Consider the following 20,769-nt stretch of genomic DNA (forward strand, 5'->3'; position numbering starts at 1 on the left):
TTCAGAGAAAGCATAAATGTAGAATTAAGCACAGCAAATCACAGAGCCCTTCCTTGAGGTTATGTCTTCTCTTTGCTCAGTTTTTGGGCTAAAAATACAGAAGCCATCTCATGAGACAGCTCTGCTTGTTAGTATAATAATTATATTCAGATTTGAGTAAAAGGAGGGAGAGGCTCAGGGAAGGAAGGATTGATGGAACTCTTGAACCATTCCTTTTTTTCCCAATTCTCTGTACTAAGTCCGTTTTCCCATCTCAGAAATAAGGACTTGAAGTAAACAAGCAATAGATGTGTCAGGGTTTGGGACCGTTCTCCAATGAAGGCATTTTCAGCAGTGAATTTTTTTCTCCTTTTTTTGTTTCCTTGTTTGGATGACATAACCTCCAGATAATTACCCTCCCGTCACACTTCACCTGTCACACTTCAGTAAATCCAAAAGTAAACTTCCCATCAAGCACTTTGTTATTTGAAAGCTGGAGGCTACCCTCACTTCAAGCTGTCGATTTGGATTATTCTTTAGGAAGTTATTTCTTCACTGAAGCTTGTTTGTCAGGTCAGACAGAGGAGGAGACCTAGAAGCCCTTTGTAAAGCATCCTTCAGAGCCGTGCCTTCATTGACTTGCTACTTGCTTCCATCATTTTTCAGGGGTGTTGTAAAGACCGTTGAGGTTCAGGGTCTTAGAAGAGATGTAAGACTTTTCATAAACAAAATAAATCCTTCTTTATTTGGAATATTTAAACTTTGATAGGGAAGGGGATAAAACTAGAATTATTTAAATACTTTGCACATGCAAAGGGCTATTTGGAGTTCTAGAGACCGATAATGAAGAAAAAGATTCTTGTTTCACCTCCTTAACTTTGAACTGTGTTGTAATTTCCTTTGAGTATTCCTGAGATGTAATTGGCAAAGACATTAAAATATGTAAAAGCCCCCATTTAAGGAAACTACACTTTTACCTCAACAGCACAAAATTCTAAATTTTTTTTATTCGTTTTTGGTGAGAAAGATTCACACTGAGCTAATACCTGTCACCAACCTTCCCTTTTTTTGCTTGAGGAAGATTAGCCCTGAGCTAACATCTGTGCCAGTCTTCCTCTATTTTGTATGTAGGATACCTCCACAGCATGGCTGATGAGTGGAGTAGGTCTGTGCCTGGGATCCAAACCTGTGAACCCAGGCCGCCAAAGCAGAGTGGGCAGAACTTTAAGTACTTGGCCACAGGGCCCACCCAAAATCCTAAATTTAAAAAAAATGCATTTCTTGAACATCTTTCATGAGCTAGCACTTTCATGTACATTATTTCACTTAATCCTCACCACAGTGAGAATATTGAGGGGGAGAGAAGTGAAGTGACTTGTTTGTGGTCATTTAGCAAATGATGCTTCTGAAATTTGAATTCAGCTCTTCTTACTTCCAAGTTAGGAATCCAGGAAATTGCAGTATTTTGCAAAGTGAGCAGCAAGTAGAAAATAGTACTGGCTGATTCTTAATTACCAGCCCCATACCATCTCTTGTCCTTTTCTCTCAATATGTTAGCAATTTTGAGAAGCCTGGAGTCTGGGTACATTCACATGCACACTCAGATTCCTTGAACTGACACAGTGTGAATTTTCCTGTCATGGCAAAGGGTAGTACTACAAACTCTTCTTGATCTCATCCCCATTGAAGTAAAGTAACTCCTCTCCTGACCATAGCTAAAGGTACATTGAAAAAATATCAGTAAATATGGTGGATGCCAGAGCAGGTGGAATTCTTGACTTCCCCAAATAATTGATTCGTGAGTAAGTGAAATAGTACCACAAGGGCAGAAGTGTGCCTCATCTCGAATACATGCCCATGTCCCAGATGTCAGTACTTGTCCCTGGCTGTGCTTCTGAGCATTGACTTCTGCATCCCAAGACCCTGAGGCAAGGTTGTATAGATGGGAGATCTGGAGATCTTAAATGGATGGGCCCCAGCATCCAGCTGACTATCAGAGTATTTCAAACTATGGATAAGAATCAGACCCACAGCCTGTCTCTGATTTCATCTTGCATTTGATGTATTCTATAGTAGTGAGGATGTTAATAAACTGAGCTTAAGCTTTCTTCATTCTATTGACTTTATTAGTCTATATTCATTTAGTTAATGAGATTGCTTTTCTCCTTGTGTTCATAAATATTTAAAACTAAAACCTTTCCAAAATCCAATTGCATAAGCTTGTTTTCCTTCATCTAGCTTTTCTTTACTCAAACATATCTGCTAGTGACCCAGAAATGGTTCTATAAAAGTGTAATTGGTTTTTCCTGATTCAGATTCTTATACATATACCTTTATCATCCATGTTTTAGACTACCTACAAGCAAAAGCATTAAGCCAAAAGAGAAGTCAAGGATGAATATGACATTGACTGTATTGAAAATGCTTCTACAAACCTATTAACCTGTTCATACCATCTTCAAATAGAAATGCCTAGTGTACGGTATTATCACTTATCTATACCTTGCAAAGCAGTTGCAAAGAATATTCTTATCATCCCTCAATTATTTGGTTTCGTCTTATCATCTAGTATTAGAAATTTTACTTTCTATGACTTAGTGTAGTAGAATACTGACTGTATTAGTGAATGTATGCCACTCACTAGTAGTACCATTTGGAGGCAAATCATGTTATTATTAAGATGACCCATAAGATGCCTGAATTTGCTTTTTAACTTTAAAGCTCCATACAGATATGAAGTAGCATTATCTTCTTTCCATCCCTCTTCTACAAGCATATTTTCTCTTTAGAAATTACTCAATATGTATTCTCTTCAACCAGAGAGAAAAGGAATTTTATCATTTTTTCTAATTGGCGTTTTCTTGATTGTCATTCTGTCAAATCTTTCCTGATTTCAGGGTTTCACGGTCACTAAAAGTATAATAATAACAACATTGAATGCTTTTTTCTTTAGAGAATATAGCAAACATTTATTTTCCATTCTCTCTGGTAAAGTTGAGCAATTCTATTATGTGCCTAATAACTCCAGGATTTTGGAATTCCTCTTGTCTCAGAAATGAAAGTTTCATTGTTTTGGCTCTAGTTTCATCTCTAAAAACTTTGAAACTATTTAAAATTGTCATCAAAACTGGAGTTTCCAAAGATTCCCAGAAAAAGGCTGGTCAGGCAGCATACATTATGTGAAGTGAATCATTGCAGAGGAAAGAAGGGACTAGAAGTAGAAACACAAATTCTCTTCAGGGTGCCTCACTTCAATTTTCCTCTCTGGCGGTAATCCTTTTAGAATTAGACAAACAAATAAAGCAAAATGTAATAAATGAATACTGGATGATAATCTTTTTTCTGGTTCATTAATTTTGCTTAAAATTGACTTGAAACATGTAAGTACACGTCAAAGCTGACACATTCACTTTAAAGTTTTAAAATATGCTAATCAGTTCTAGGGTTATTTATAGCAAGGGTCCTTACCAATAGATAAGTTCTTCGTACTCAAGGCCTGTCTTCTTCAATAGTTCCATTATTGCAGTAATTTGTAGTTTTTTGTGGTGGTGGTCATTAACATTTAGGAGATATTTTTCTTGGGGAGCTGTATGTTGATACCTATTTTTGCAGTTACTGAAAAGTAGCATTCGCTTTATTCTCCCTTTAGCTTGCATTTACCTTTACCCTTTGCATTTTATGTCGGCTTCAAAATTACGATCCTCCAAGAAGCTCAAGGTTGAAACTCTGCTCTAGAACATCTTTACGAGTCTGTCTACAAGCCATCGTGTGGTCTATTCTTGGAGCTGTGCCTGAGGGCAGTGGAGCTGCTGCATTGCAGTCATCTGGGAGTGTTTGTTAATTGAGATTCCTCTGCCGTCCCCCACACCCACTGAGCAGTATTTCTGGGAGTGGGGCATGGGAATCCGCTTGTTAAACCAGCTCTCCAGGTGGCTCCCTACACACTGAATTTTGAGAACTACTGCCTTTTGGTATAGCCAGAGGCTGCATTCTTGCAGCCTCATTCTCTAAAGTGTTTTGCTCCTCAACATTCTGGTTGATGGAGGCTTGAGTTCACCCAGAATGAATGCCCTTCTGTCCCTTTAGCATCCTCTAAGTCCAGGTCCTTCAAGTCTAGAGATCCTCCCTTTCACTTGGGCAGTTAGTAAGTCTCTTCTCTGGTTTCCAGGTATTTATGGGCACACTGATTTGTTAATGATTGAGGGGTGGTTGTTTTTCCTTAAGGAAGGGGAGAACGGAACACACTCAGTCTTAAAAAATTGTTGGACGTTGCTCTAATACCTTTGTTATTCAGTGTTACAGTCTTGTTAAATTTCCATATACTTGTGAAGGACAAAAGAGTTCTGTTGCTTGAGTCAGAAGTATTGGAAAAGGTGTTCTTAACTTATTGTCTGTGGACAGAATTCAGGGGTCTGTGAACATGAATGGAACATATTTTACATTTATTTCCACTGGCCCCTAATTGAACTTTAGCATTTCCTTCAATTATGAATGTAGACAACAGACTATCGTGTGATAAGCTCTACCTCTGATTTTATTGCCAATAGAAAGCACAAGTATTTTCATCTCATATTGGTTCTTGTCAGAGATATCTCAAAATAGTGCTTATGTACATCACTGCTTCAAAATTATAGTAGTTGTTAGACCAACTGCTAAAATGTATGTGACTTTTATGCTGTTACCTCATACTTTTAAATTATTTTGGTACTGTATTTTTCAATATAATTGATTTCTAGTAAAATCTTCTATACTTTATTTTATGCACTTACACATGTCATTCTGGGAAGGGATCATGAGCTTCGCTAGACTGTCAGAGGGGATCAGGTACAAAAAATGGCTTGTACTAGATCTTGTCTAGCATCTTCTCATCCTAAACTATTTCCCTCCTTTTCTGTTTTTTGAGATATTTCTCGTAAATGAAGTGTTTTTCCTATTCTTATAGTCGTTTCACTGTTATCTATGTATTTTTACCGTAGCTGACTCCACCGGGACCCACTCGCTGTACACAACGTACAAAGACTATGAGATCATGTTCCACGTTTCTACCATGCTGCCCTACACACCCAACAACAAGCAGCAGGTAAGAGATCCTTGTATTATTTGTGTTTTCTCGGCCTTGTTTCATTTCCCCCAGAAGCCTAAGTGGCAAGTTTGTAAAGTCTTAAACCAAAATTTAACGTTGCACCTGTCACAGCAGCAGGAAGCTGTGTACTTTGTGGAAGTAAGGAATAGCAAATGAGCTGAAAACAAATGAAGAGACGCAAATTCTAGGGTAACAGCCAGCTGGATGGCTTTGTGAATTAATCATTTGCTTTTCACCCACGGGGATTGAGGTTTTCATGAAATCTGAAGAGAACGAGTTGAAATCACGGTGATTAGATGAGTGGGCAGGGTTGCAGAGAACACGTATGAGGGGGCGAAGTTTCAGCTCAAGAGGCCGGCGTACAAAGCAGGGAAGTACTGATGTTTCGTTTCAGATTTCACAGGAGGTTTGGGCTACGAACTTGGAGAAAAATCAAAATAAATGTCACTGGGATCTCAGAAAAATGTTTTTTTTCTCAACGTGTTCGTCAGGAGATAGCAGGAAACATAAATAACAATTGCATTTCTGTGCATCATACACAGAGTTTCTTTTAAGATCTGAAAGCACAGTGCCTGTTACGAAAATGTAGTCAGCGAGACAGTACAGTGTGGAAACTCAGAAGTGACAGATTGTTGCAGAGCGAAGTGGAAGCTGGCAGTAGTGTTGTACAGAGTGTGTGGTAGTTGTTGTTGTTAAAAAATATTTCAAAATAAATGATACGAAACTGAAGTTTAAAAGAACCAGAGAGCTAACAGACGTTCCTTTCTTTCAATAACTGCTATAAACACAAGCAGTCCAGTATTCCTTCTCACCTTAAAATGGATAAAGATTTTGTTGTTGTCGATTGTCGTACTAACAGAACACAGGCCAGCTGCTGAGTGAACATCCTCCACAGAATTTAACCGAACCCGGATCCAATCTAACACTTCATCACTTTCGATTTGGTTGTCACAAATCTCGGTAACACAGTTTTGCCTCTTAAGATTACGAAAGTAATCAAAAATAGGAAGGAAAGCAGTGAATCAGCTATAAATCCAAAATAAGCCTATTTTAAGATAAATTTCCTGATCTGGAGTTTGTTGGCAATTTGTTTTATGCAAATTCCAAGTTCTAGATTTCTCTGAAACATCATGCTGAGAAAAAATATACTAAACTTGTTATTCTGATCAGTCAGTAGACAAAAAATTTAAGAACATTAACAAATGATCTGTAAAGGGGAGATAAAGGCTTATTCTACCTCATTCCTGGGGGGGGGAGGGGGATTAGTAATAAGATTCAATTAATTGTTTATTTCTACGCCAAGAAGTTGAAGTGCTGAGCGGAGCGAGGTGGCATTTAAATGGACAGCTGTCTAAATTATTTAATTTGGGGGTCCAATCAAGGCAAAAGTATTATGGTCCTAAATCAGAATAAAAGAGTAATTGTACTGCTCCATATTAAGAAATTTTAATTCTCCAGCTAAACAATTTATTTCTTCTATATAGATTACTTTATGCTTGGAAAAAATGGAAAGAACATTTTTTTAAATCTTTTTGCAAGAATTTGTTTATAAATACTATCTTTTTTTCCATTATATATAATGTGAGATGGATTTATTTCTATTTGGGTCCTTTATTAAGACATTAATATTACATATCATGCCATATTTCAAAGAAAGAATGGCATTGCATGAAAAAGACAATGACATCATCTGTGCAGGAATGACATAATACATAGACAAATTGTATTTGTTTTTGGTATGTCCAACATCCTGAGTAGATTAATAATCTTTAATAATGGGTGTAATTTGTATAGCAACCAATACAGACCAGCCTTTGTTTCCATAACATCTGATAATATGTTTAGAAATGAAGTAAGCTGCCTCATTAGAAGATAATTTGGGATGCTTTAAAATTCCTAAGGTTAAAAGTACATTTCCTGAACATTCTAACTCCCAATTCTCAACCCTGATCTAAAAGACTGTTGTTTCTCTCAGCTGGCAGCCAGTACTAGGTCACTGATTTTACCGGTAATTTGTGTAAGTTAATGTCCCTGGAGAACTAAAAGAAAAAAGTTTTATAAATGCAAGCTTATGTCTAATGGATGGTTTATATGAATGTCACGTTTAGTTGTTTTCTTCCTTTTAAGAGCCTCCATATAATAAATAAGACATACAAACTTTTTCAATTTGTCTTCACACTGTTGAAGTAAACTACCTAATAAACCCCTCCTGAAAAGGCACTGGCCTAGGTGGATTTGGAGCGCCCAAATTTGAAAGCCACCTTTCCAAAACACCGTTTAATGTGAAACAGAAGGGGGTCTTAAGCAGCTTTCACTGTAATTAAAGAAGTTATTTAAACTTGAAATTGAACCCGCTTTTAAATTGTTGCAGTGTTCTAGAATATTGTTAATTTCCACATTCCCAGCTTGTGACAGAAAAAGTCGATCAGAAAACACCTTAGCCATGTTTCTTTGACTGAAGCTAATTAAACCAGAACATAAATTGTGTTGTAATTACTCCAGCCGTTCTCATCTCTAAAAATCTTCCCTGTGGCAAGTTTCTTTCTTATATGAAAATGGAGCAAAACTGTTGTTATGGAAACCGAGGATTTGGAGATGCTGGAACTTGGCATAACATGCCAGATATTGGTTAGATTTATTTGAGTGGGCTATATATTTTATGCAAACTTCAGCATATTCATCTCTTTATTCTTCCTTGGAAGGAATGATAAGACAGGCTAAAATACTGACAATACAGTGTAGCTTACCTACCCTAATATGTACTGATTAATAATGAATGTTTTAAAGACAGTTACATGAGGGAATTGGGGAGGAAAACAGAGCTTTGTCATTTATGTCGTTTGCTTACTTTTTCTCTTAGCTCCTACGGAAGCGGCACATTGGAAACGATATCGTAACAATTGTTTTCCAAGAGCCTGGAGCACAACCATTCAGCCCGAAAAACATCCGATCCCACTTTCAGCACGTTTTCGTCATCGTCAGGGTCCACAGCCCCTGCACGGATGGCGTCTGTTACAGGTATTTGCGCTGCAGCGGTGGTGGCTAGGTGGGCATTGGCCGGTGGTCACAGGGAGGGCACCGCCCAGCCCTGCTTTCTGAAGCGGCAGTGGGAAGTCTATTGCTATTTATTTTTGTCTTTAAACTGTACATGCGGATGGCCAAATTCACACCATGATGTAACCTGATGGCATTGACATCCTCTAGACATGTTGGTTAGACACCTGCCGTTTCCATTTGCACCTCCTCTCTAGGTGGTGTCCTTTCTCCATACCATCTGGTCACCAACTCATTACTCATACTGCTAATTATATTTTGCTTTTGGCATGGCAAGAGCAGAGAAGAATGCTCATAATAAGTAGGGAAGAGGTTATTTTTTTTCAATTATTATTATTTTAAAAAGCCCAAACCCTTGCTTAGGACTGACTTGATTTTAACATTTCTGACTGCCGCCTTAGAGGCATTTCTATGCTTTATGAAGCATTCGGTGGACTTGTTTCAGTGTCCCTTGTTGAGCTAGTCTCGTGAGTATCAGAATTCAAGCATCTCTGTGCAGGGGCCTTTGCAAGAATCCAGGAGGGGTTTGCTGTTGAAGAGGGTAGGAGCTTGTGATGCTGGGTTGACATGGGTGTAGTGCCAAGAAGATGTGTAAGATTATTCTAGCACTACTAAGATGTTTCTAGTATGCATCTATCCTTTCAAAATATGAAGTTTTATCATATCGTTCCATTCCTAAAATTTGAAAGATTAGGCTTTGTTAATTTCGGATATTTGTTTTTGAATTAATATAGCCACCCACAGAGAAAATGACCAACACAGACTGATGCATGGTTTGTTAAGAGATCTACGACTAATTCTAATTCTAGATGTGATGCATGTTAATATAAGAATAGAGCAGGCAAGTTCAGGGACAAAACAAGTCGAGGTTGCTTTGGACTACTGCAACTGCCACCATCCTTGCACCTTCCAGACAGTAACTACATATGTTGAGCTCTAATTAGAAGCCCAGCACTATTGTAGGCACCTTACATGTGTTACCTCATTTAATTTTTAAAACCTTTGAAGTAGGTACTGTTTTTCTTCCCATTTTCAGATGAAGAAACCTGAGCACACGGGGATAGGTGACCGGCCCCAGGTCAGCTGGCCCTGGGCAGTTTCACTTTGAATGCGCTAAGTCGGATTCTGGAGCCCAGTCTCTTCACCGCTCTGCCATCCCTCCTCTCTCCCATGCCATGTGAGGCAGGGGTCTTTGCTGCCCTTGCTGCTGACCTACAAGCTGTTCCAGAGCTTCTCAGGGCCCAAGTCTTTGTGACAACCCAAGACCAGGGAGGTCTGTAGTTTCCTGGGCTCAGGGAGTGGAAATCAAACAGAAGAGCTCTAGATCCGAGGTCTCTTGTCAAGAACGTGGTCTCTGCTCTGGTCAGGTAGAGAATGAAGGCACAAGCACCGAACATTTGACTACAGTTGGGATGGATAACTGTTTGCATTGCAACCCCAAGCAATTGAAACATGCTCTGTGCTGGATTCATGCCAAGGATTTCCTGCTACTTTGTAGACAGAAGGTTAAACCCTTTGTGAGTGGTCGCTAGGAAGTTTGAGGAACAGAAGTGAGAGATTCTTCTTTAAAAGCTTTTGTCTGAATGAAGTGCTGTCCAATAGAAATGCAAGGCAAGCCACACATTTATTTTATATTTTCTAAGCCATATTTTTTAAAAGTAACAAGAAATAGGTAAAATCAATTTGAACAAAAATGTTTTTTGACCCAATAATATATTTTATTTACCTGATATAGCCAAATATTATTTTAACATGTAATTTTTAAATTTTAAAAATTATTGCGATATCTTACATTTTTTGGACTAAGACAATGAAATCTGGAGTGCATTTGAAACTTACAGCTCATCTCAACTAGGACGCTCAATTTTGATTGGAAAGTATCTGTATTTAGATTTCATAACATTTGCAATTGGAAAAATTGATTCATATACTCAGGTTGTTCCAAATATGCTTTTAAAAAGCTTTCAAATAACCAAATTGTCCGTTTTTAAAATTTAATACTCGCTCGTCACACTAGCCACATTTTGAGTGCTCAGTAGCCACATGTGGCCAGTGCACGTCTAAACAGGCTGATGAGGAGGAAAGATGTCTTAGCCTTCAGCCCTTTGCTCCATGAGGAGGTGATATCCATTTTATTTTCACCCCTCCCCCCTTGAAAATCGTGATTCTTGCTGTCTCTCTCTCATTTGTAATCTGTTGCCTGGAGAAGCCTTCTTCTTAACCCCACTGTGTGATGCTGGGAGTCTGTGCAGGAGGACGCTGAACACCCTTGCTCCTGACACTTGAGCTCGTCTGGGATTTCCCAGTGGCCAAGCTTGTTTGAAGACCCCATGCACTGCTTATAAACTGTGAATTTTGGCCTTTTGTAAATCCAAGTTGTTTTGTAACATCGCTGAAAGAAATCACAAGAACCTAAAGTAGTGATCTTTTCCTATGATAAACTTAGGTAGTTTAGTTTTTCTTAGTCCTTCTCAAACGGAGGTAGGCGTGTTTCCTGAGGGATGTGATGTCAGGAGATGTTTAGAGGCCCAGAGTAAATAGAGCATCTCTCTTGTAGTCTTTAATGCTTGGGGAAAGGGCTGTGAAGGGGTTTATTTTTTCATGAAAAATAAATGTATTATGAAGTAGTATCGAAAATTTATATGAATTTTAAGATAACACGTGGCTCTTCGAAGAATTTCCATACCTCTGAGTTTTCCCATACTCTAGCCACTCCCCAAACTACTAAGGATCTGAATTTATAAGCCTCCTTTATTAGGGGTACTTTGGTAGAAACGTTTAGAGATGTGTTGATTTATACTAATTTTATTTGAATCTAATTTTAAATCACTTTACCCCTAAGTGATGTAGTTAGGGTAATTCCAATGCTTTTTTCATTTAAAATTCCTTGTTCCCAGCTTTGTCTACTGGGAACACTCACATTTATTTACTGACATCTCCTTGGTGCCTGAACCGTGGAAGGTGCAAAAGTTGTTTTCTCAAGGAAGTGTGAGGTCGACATAGGCTGAAGTTGTAAGGAATGTTTTCGCTGAGAAAATGGGATTTGGTGCATGTTTTAAAGCACAGGTGGATGGAATTCAATGGGGAAAAGAGAATTCTAGGAGTGGCCAGTGGCCTATATGGAAGTGTAGACACAGGAAGGAGGGTGGAAAGCACAGTAGGAAGGCTGCTGCTGGAGGAAAGATTGCTAGGCGGTGGAGGCCCCCGGAGTGCTAGGCCATCAGATAACTCTGTATAAATAGAGTCTTAAGAAAATTTACCCAACGTCACCATGCAAGGTAATCTATATTCAAAAAGACAAATTTGGAGCTTATTGTTACCCACTTATTTTTTACCAGTTCCTTACAGCCCTTATCATATATGTGCTAGGCATTATTCTAGACCCTGAGATACAGCAGGGAAACAGAGAGAACAATTCTTATAGTAGATATAGAAATGAGGCCCTGAAATAATGTGTGTTATTTCTCCCTGGGGACTGGAAAGTTTATATAGGAAAAACTGACTAATTCCAACTAATTCCAGAGGCCAGATAACCTTGAATAGTAGACATAGCCAAGAACTCAGAAATTAATGGCTAAGTCTGTGTACTAAAGCTTATGCCCATACCTGATAAGAGAGCCCTCTGGTCTCTATTATTTTATTTGCGTCATTACGGTGAGTAGAATTGTGTGGTCCCAGTTGATAGAGCAGTTTACAAGCAACAAGTAAAAAACATAAAGGAGCTGTTTAGTGGCAAGAATGTACTGAAAACAGCACTAAGTGATTACTGATAAGGGAGATGCAGAAAAGTTATCCACTTCAAAGATACAAATTCAATCAGTGTAGTTGTCTGGGGTCATTTGGTTTGGGAGCAAACCACCAAATATACTTCACTCACCCCTGAGGGCCTCGCTTTGTAAAAACAGTGTAAATCTTTTTTTAACAACTAATGAATTAATGGATCTAGGTATCAATCATCAAAGACTGCACATAACACAAAAAGGGACTAATGTCTGTCTCATAAGGGAAGAACACAGCCTCACCCGTGAATTAGTCGTGTCCCCTCCCCCGCCAATTGAATCTGAATCTGATCAAACCCCTAGAGAAGCCGCCTTACAGAAAATACAAAAGACAGAAGAATGTGTTTCTATTCAGCAAAATTCAGACTCTGGACAATTCTGTGTGACAAACAGCCCAATTTCTTCAACAAATAAATTGCAAGAAATAAAAGAAAAAGTGAGAGAAGTGAAAGGAAATTAACAGAATAAAAGAAAATTTAAGATAAAATAAATTAATTGCAATAATTAGGTATGGACCTTATTTGGATCCAATTCTGACAAAAAACTATTAAAAAATCTTATGCTATCTTAAACAATTGAAAATTGGAACATTGACTCACTATTTGATAAAATTAAAGATTTATTGTTAATTTTAAAACTAGTATAGTAATAAGTGGTTATAATAATGACCGGAATCTTCAAAACAAATGTTAAATTGTGGTCAGTAACTATGTTTAGGAAGGTGGAAATATATGTTATTCCTCTCAGAAAGATTTCCATATTCAGTGGTTAAAGTGTAATAAATGTTGAAAGGAGTTACTATGATGTAGTGCAAAAAGCACTTGGAATCAGACCAGATTGTGAGACCTCTCAGATCTTAAATTTCCCTTTCTGTGAGGTGAAGGTTGCTTGACATCTGCTGAAAATCCCATCAAAGTATCGAGTGTAGGCAGGGAGTGCAGTGTGTGCACAGTAAATGTCCATGCCTTTCTTCTTTTCTTCTCTTGAATATAACAAATAAATATGCAAGCTTCAACTAGGAAGAAAAAAATCAAAGTGGTAGAAATTTCTTTGAGAAAGCCTATTCTAAGCCATAATTAATCAACATCGCTATTGTCCAATGTAGCTGACCTTTCTAAGACAAAAATCTGAATGTGTCACTCTTGGTGCTTAAAACCGTTTTGGGGAAAGTTCAGACTTCCTGGCATAGACTACTGCATGGAGTCCTGTGGGTCTGGCCTCTCCTGTCTCAGCCTCCAGAGGCACCTCTGCCAGTCCTCCCCCGACTGCTGCCTCCCTCTTGAGCCCTGTGGAGCTCCTTACAGCTCCCAGAACATCCGGTGTTCTGTCTCTCCTCTTCGCACATGCTGCGTGCTGCTTGCTCTCGGGGCAGGAATGCCTCTTCACACACACCTCCCCGCCCCTCCTTCATCTGCGGAATTCCTGTTATCATTTCTCCGGGAGGGTTCCCCTGACCTCCCAGGACTAAAGTGCCTTTCCTAAGTGTTTCCGGTAGCACCCTGCGCCGCCCCAGGAGAGCCCTCAGCCACTGAATGTAGCCCCCACCACACTGTGAGCTTCTGGAGGGTTGAGCCTGTGACCTCGCCTCCTTGATCCTCAACATCAGCACGCTGCCCAGCGTCTAATAGGTACACAGTGAGTGCTGGCCAGTGAATGCTGTTAGAAGCCAAAGGCTCCCCAGGGAGGGGATGATGGGCACACGTTTGTTCTGCGCTCATCTGTCCTGCCCTTTGCCCAGGTCTGCTTTCTTGGGAGGCTCCCCAAGCTGGCAGTCTGATCCAGGCTCCAAGAAGGGGAAACTTCCCTCTTCTGTTTCAGTGCTAAGTCCCCTTCCTTTTAAATTTTGCGCTGGGAATTGTTATTTTATTGCTGTTTCCATGGTGCTCCAGAAGTTCAAAGTCTTATTCTTCTCATTTTTTTCCGTTGAGACTTCTGCTCAGATGTCTCTGGATCAGCCCCATGTATCAACTTGAAATTGGCTTTGGTTCTCAAGACCTGCTGCTTCGCCCAAGGTCTTTGATGCCAGCGGTTGTTAGAAGGCCCAGACCCACTAGAAACAGCCTTAGGGTGGTCTCTTCCGCTGTGTGACTCCTGCGGATGGTCCCTTTTGCAAGCACCTCCAGAGTGGGAGGTTTAAAAACGTTCCCCTAGAGGGAATAAGTGCGGTCTTGTCATAGAGCATGCTGTTGGCTGTCCAGAAGCTCAGATTCCAGTCCTGGCTCTCTCTCACAAGCTCTGGGCAAATCATTTCACTTCTCTGAGTCTGTTTCCTGGAGAAGTGAAGAATTTGTACCAGCTGTTCACACGGAGGTTCAGGGATATGTCAAATGACAGCGTAAAATACAGGACACCTTCCTGGTCCCTCAGTCGTACTCCAAGATTTTGAAGAGAGAACATATTTTTGTGTTAAAATGAACACAGATATCCTAAGTAGAATGCAAAATTGAGATGAATTTTAAGATGAAACTCAATTTTATTGGCAGAGTTTGAGGAGCACTGAATTCTCCCTCCAGTGCTGACTTTCCATGAACGGTTCCAGCCCCTGAGCTTCTGTCTGTCTGTCGTCTAGATAACCCTCTTGAGTAGAACACCCCAGTCCTTGACAATGCTGAGTAAACAAGACATAGCTATAAATTTAAAGGGTCTTATTTCTAAGGAGATACAGTACTGCCTACAAGGCTGACGTATGTGGGGCCAAGCAGAAGCCCTTTGGAATCTGCTTTTAAAAATAGCAAGAACCATTTATAATTAATACATCTTAAGTATCTATATATAGCAAACTGAAATTCTAGGAAGCCTTCTTTTCTTATAGAAGCAGAAATATTCTTTCTGCTTAGCTGAAAGCAGGCCTTATTATCAAGAGTTCAGAATTTGTCACATCTAAATTAATGAGCTTTTAACCTTGTAGAAAACCTTGAAAGTTAGATTTACCCAAAACAAAACCCTTCATTTGAAAAGAGCCTTCTAGGGTATCATCTTCCTCATCTTCTTCAGCAAGGATTCTATTTCTAATGATGCAAAGAGATTTTAGCGTCTGTATCATTTCCCTCCCTACCATGGTGAATCATTGATAATTATAGGTTAAGGATTCAGTTCTTTCCCTCATTGTTCATTCTAGAGGCTTCTAATTATTGGTGGGTTTTCAGTATATGTTTGCTAAAGTTCTATCAGTTAATAAATAGATCTGTAGAAAGCCAGTGAGTTTAAGGGGCAAGTGGATGGATGGTGCTCCTATTGACAGCACCCTGCTAAGCATTTTTATCTCCCTATTTAAAGTAAAATCACAGCTGTTTCTTGAGAAAGAATAATGGTTTGAAGTGAAATTAGCAAGAGAAGAAATTGCCAATTTAAAAATGAAAGATGTTAAATATCTCTGGATCTTTACAGGATGCCTCTTAGACAAGCTAGCAAATCTGGATTTTAGCATCTTTTGCTTGACTTAAGGGAAAAAAATAACATGATCAAATTAAAATTATACAGCTGTCAGCCTTCAAGCCAGACAGTTCACAATAGACAAGAAAAATTGCCTTTCTAATACTGGTATAATTAGGCTGTAATGCATTTGGAGGTTTCTGTGAATTCTCTTCTTCTGTTAGAAAATGGAGTGTTACTTGCCACCTTTCTTTGTCGTGAAGTGAACCTAGGTAGTCTTTTCCCTTTTTTAAATAAATTTGTGAAAACTAACAAATAGGCCATTCTGTGGCATCTTCTGACAAAATATGTAATTTGTATCCTGAGGTTCCTGATTTTTATTTATCCTCTTTCACAAGAAATAATCATTTTTTGAAAAGCAAAGCCAAATATCTTAACACAAACCGTTCTTAAAATAAAGAAAAAATAATGAAACGGAGCTCTTCATTTAGTTTGAAAGATGCACACTCTCTGATTATGTTCTTTCCATTCTGGGAGTTGAGAGGAAGCAGATTTCATATTGCCTCCCTAATACTTAGTACACTTGCATAACTCACTCACTTTTAAGTAATTAGATATTATGAAAAGAGGGATGTTTGATCTGCTAAAATCATCATTTCCAACCCTCTCACACTTTGCTGAGTCCTGGAATAAGATCTTGGAACATGATAGAAAACACATGAGCTCTCTGTTTTCATTTAACTTCTGTTGTTGTTGTTTAGGAAAAGGAATTTTTTTCTTTTGGGATTAAAAATAATAGGTTATTATAAAGTCCTTTTCTTAGGCCCAATTTTAGTGATATGGATGCAGAAGAAATGCCTGGAACAGGATTTCTTTAAGTCAGTCGTGCTTAAAGGAATGGGAAAAGGAAAATATTTTTCTCACAAATAAATGGTCAGAATCAAATACCAAAGTAAAGAATTTGCACCAATGAATAGCTCAGTTTAAAAATACTTTGGTGCCAGCCCAGTGGCATAGTAGTTAAGTTCATGCACTCTGCTTTGGCGGCCTGGGGTTCACAGGTTCGGTTCCCGGGTGCAGACCCAGCATCATCGTTAAGCCACGTAAAATAGAGGAAGATTGGCACAGATGTTAGCTCAGCGACAGTCTTCCTCCCACACACTATATATATATATGTTTTGAAAGCACTGTTGCTGTTAGCATAAAAATTGTAATCATTTTATTACTTACTGAAATTCTAATTTTCATTTTAAAATTATGCTTTTTGATCTGGTTGCATAATGCCTGACACATAGGCCAACAAAAATATTTGTTTAAAAAAATAGAATCTATTGTTCTTGTTATGCATCTTTTGATATTTTCATTATAAGCTGTCTGCTTATGACCATCACATCTAGAATGGAGACCACACTTGTGTTCTTACAGAGTCTATGCTTGTTCTGAAAGGTTATGTGGTTATAGTAATCTCCCCACCCCTTGGAAACAATCAGTAGGTATTTAAGAATGGTTTTTGTAAAGAATATTGCAGTCAGTCTCTTTTTTATGGAGTTATGGTTCGTTTGCTATCTGTTAATGAAAAGAAAGTTTCTACTTTAAGCTTTTTGGGGTTTTTTGGCCTAGAAAAAATTGGATGTTCTGTAAACCCTAAATGTCGTTGAATGAAAACATGTGCTCCTGTTAAGCGGAAATGTGTGTTGTTTCTTTTGGGACAGTGACAGTTATGTTCCTTCTGAGAGGGATGTTTGTCTTAGAGAAAGTGTGTTTTATTCTCTTACTGTGAGACTGAAAAATATTGACATGCCTCTTTCTCTCTCTTTGCCTTGTCTCTTAGTGTGGCTGTCACCAGGTCCAGAGATGTGCCTTCCTTTGGACCTCCCATCCCCAAAGGGGTCACTTTCCCTAAGTCCAATGTGTTCAGGGACTTCCTTTTGGCCAAAGTGATTAATGCAGAAAATGCTGCTCATAAATCGGAAAAGTTCCGGGCCATGGCAACTCGGACCCGCCAGGAATACCTGAAAGATCTGGCAGAAAAGAATGTCACCAACACCCCTATCGACCCCTCTGGCAAGTTCCCATTCATCTCTCTGGCCTCTAAGAAGAAGGAAAAATCTAAGCCCTACCCAGGAGCCGAGCTCAGTAGCATGGGAGCCATTGTGTGGGCCGTCCGTGCCAAAGACTACAACAAGGCTATGGAGATAGACTGCCTTCTAGGCATCTCCAATGAGTTCATCGTCCTCATCGAGCAGGAAACCAAGAGCGTGGTTTTCAACTGTTCCTGCAGAGACGTGATAGGGTGGACCTCAACTGACAGCAGCCTCAAAATCTTCTACGAGCGGGGAGAGTGCATTTCGGTGGAGAGTTTCATTAACAGTGAGGATATCAAAGAGATTGTCAAAAGGTTGCAAGTGAGTCTTCTCCTTCCGCTTATCTGCATGCAGTTTCTGTCTCATAAAGCTTTTATTACCAACTCAAGCCAAGTCATGGAAGCTTCTGCTGTTTTATTAGCAACTCTGAAACTCCCCTTGATGCTGTGAAGCAACTCAGAGTTTATCTCACACTGGTTTGCCAGCATTTTTCAGAAAAGCACTAGAATGTGTGGAAGAAGGCACAATTACACTGTGCTTTAGAACCCCATTTGCATGTGACCTGATCCCACTGCCTTGGTGACTGATGATGTGGCCCAGCCAGTCTTCTTTAGTTGTTGAAAAGACTTATTTGATTGAGTATCTGCTGCCTTGAATTTTTTAAGGGCAGAATGAGTAGCTGAATATGGTTTCTCTTAGCTGCCAGCTCCCTGTAGGTCTCTGTTAGAGGTTTCTTTGCGACTTCAGTGAAGACATTGAGTTCTTTGGATGCAACAAATATGTTCTTTTTGGCCTAATGAATAGAGATTAATGAAGGGGAAATAGGCAGACTGCTCTTCAGCTGGCAGGAGAGTATTCAGAAATAACCCTGTTTGCAGCATTTTTTCCAGTTCCATGTCCACCACTTAGACCCTTTTACGTTAAACCATGATATCTTTTGTTTCCTTGTCTAGTTTGTGTCAAAAGGTTGTGAATCAGTGGAGATGACTCTGCGAAGGAATGGGCTGGGACAGCTCGGCTTCCATGTCAACTACGAGGGCATCGTGGCAGACGTGGAGCCCTACGGCTATGCCTGGCAGGCAGGGCTGAGGCAGGGCAGCCGGCTGGTGGAGATCTGCAAGGTGGCAGTGGCCACTCTGAGCCATGAGCAGATGATCGATCTGCTGAGAACATCCGTCACGGTGAAGGTGGTCATTATCCCCCCGCATGATGACTGCACCCCACGGAGGTAGGTCTGAGTTGGCAGCTGTGACCCTGAGAGTCCAGGGCTGGGTTTGGGTATCAGGTAGGAGGTCTCCCCCTGAGTAAGGGGAGTAGCGTATTGTGAAGAGCGCCAGGTTACACACGATGCTGAAAGTTCCATCCATGGAAAGTCTGACTCAGGACACAACTCCTTTTTAGCATGTGGCAACAGCAGCTGGAAAGAATGAGTAACTTGGACTGTCCCCAGGATTTACATCTCTGGATTTATGAAGTTGCCATTACAGATAGAGAAGTCTGGGAATATCTATCCTAAACATCTTGCACCAATAGCTGAGAAACATTGAACACTTAAAGTTAAGATACGCTCAGCATCACAAACTGTCACACTTTTTTTTCTTTTATGTTCCATGGTGGCAGTCTTACTCTTCTGACTTCCCCATTTGTACCCGATTCCTGTCCAAAACTCAAAGTATTGTGTTGACCCCTGCTGTCTCAGCCTGGAGGGCTGAATGTGACTGACCAGGCTTTTCCTTAACTGCATCTGCGTGTGTCAAGAATTGGCTTTAAGTGAGCTGGTCCTGCTCAGGATGCTTTGGCAGGTTGGTTCCCAGCCTTTTCCCAAAGGGAAGCCCGGGAGCTCCCTGCCCCTCCCAGCTCCTGCCATGCTAGCAGCACTGTTGAAAATTTAATTTCTCTGTCTCTGGGGAGGTTTCTTGGTGGAACAAATTTAATCAACTGTTTCTTTTCTCCTTTGGGCTATCACATGCTGTTTTTCCTAGTTTTTTTCAATCTGTTAATTTGCTTTGAACCCGTTATTTCCGAAGAGTTTCTTTTAAGCTTTGGCAATTAATTCTTAGGCCTTCTAAAGCCAAGACAATATTCTTTATCTTATTTTTTTTCCAAAGAACATGACCAGCCCTGCACCCAAGCTCTCACAGATTTATGAGCATCAGGTGGTTGAATGTGTAAACGGTTATGATGGGTTATTTGCGTCCTTTAAAAAGTAAGCAGCAATGACAATCTAAAGGTACTTCAGTTCTTCAAACCAAATGTTACAGACAGACTTAGGGATGGTATTTCTTATCTTTTTTTTTTTTTTTAATAAAGATTGGCACCTGAGCTAACATCTGTTGCCAATCTTTTTTTTCCTTCTTCTCACCAAAGCCCCCCAGTACTTAGTTGTATATTCTAGCTGTAGGTCCTTCTAGTTCTACTATGTGAGACCCCACCTCAGCATGCCTTGATGAGCAGTGCCAGGTCCATGCACGGGATCCAAACCCACAAAACCCCAGGCCATCGAAGGGGAACACACAAACTTAACCACTGGGCCATGGGGCTGGCCCCAGGACAGTATTTCCTAATAGGGCTTATCTCCTGGATGGCCCAGAGGCTCTGTGCATATGTCAGAATGTGGTGAAATCCCTTTGTCTGATAGCTTTAAGAAGTGCTTCCTTTTGGATGACTGGATTTCTCTGGAGACCAAAATATATATCCAGAACTTTTTATTTCAGCTATCTTTGGGGGAGTATTCTGAAATTGCCTTATGCATACCCTGCTTTAGTTAACCAGCTCTTTCTGATTTCCTCAAGCACATCATCATTAATGTTAAGGATTTTGCTGACTTGGGATTCAAGTGTGACTCTTGAAGTAGATCAGAAAGACCGTCAGGCTCTCCAACCCTCTCCAGCTGCTCTGTGCTCCTCCTCTGGTTTCCTGTCTTCTGTCCTTTGCTCTCTCCTTCAAATTGTCTACTTTATTGCTTCTAAACAGGCAGCTATAAACTGGAGAAGATAACCAAACTTTGTAACTTATCAGCCTTGTTGCACACAGCACAGAGTTATAGATGCTGGTCTGAGGACTGTCTACTCAAAATGAAGCCTGTAGATCTTGTGACGCCATCTTGTCTGCTCAGAGGTCTTTGCCTTTATTTCTAGGCTCTCCAGTTTGTATGGGGGAGAGGAGAGGGAAATAGGTGTGTGTGAGTGTGTGAGGAAGTAGGATGGAACAGGCGACATTGCTGACATTGAACTGTGAATAGTAGTTGTTACTAGAAAGATGGGCCTGGCCCTGGATAGGTAGGTCATGATAGGAGGAGGTTTATCGACAGCAAGATACTAGACTAAATATGTCATCTAGATAGGTGGTGTGTTGGTAAAAACAACTAACATTTGCTGAGTATTTAATGTGGCAGGTCCTGGAAAAAAAGTGCTTTTAT

The 20,769-nt window shown here is 39.9% G+C and overlaps 1 protein-coding gene across 49 annotated transcripts in view; it reads left to right on the top strand.

The window, feature by feature from the left end:
• SIPA1L1 (signal induced proliferation associated 1 like 1) overlaps positions 1-20,769 on the top strand; it is a 359,658-nt gene that overhangs the window by 268,269 nt on the left and 70,620 nt on the right. For all 49 annotated transcript variants that reach the window (XM_070249967.1, XM_023628022.2, XM_070249984.1 and 46 more), the window contains 4 exons: positions 4,956-5,059; positions 7,923-8,080; positions 17,099-17,672; positions 18,305-18,579. In XM_070249967.1, coding sequence (XP_070106068.1) covers positions 4,956-5,059; positions 7,923-8,080; positions 17,099-17,672; positions 18,305-18,579 — 1,111 coding nt within the window. The remainder of the gene's footprint in view (positions 1-4,955; positions 5,060-7,922; positions 8,081-17,098; positions 17,673-18,304; positions 18,580-20,769) is intronic.

Source organism: Equus caballus, chromosome 24 (genome assembly GCF_041296265.1).
Source record: "Equus caballus isolate H_3958 breed thoroughbred chromosome 24, TB-T2T, whole genome shotgun sequence".
NCBI classification, from domain to species: Eukaryota; Metazoa; Chordata; class Mammalia; order Perissodactyla; family Equidae; genus Equus; species Equus caballus.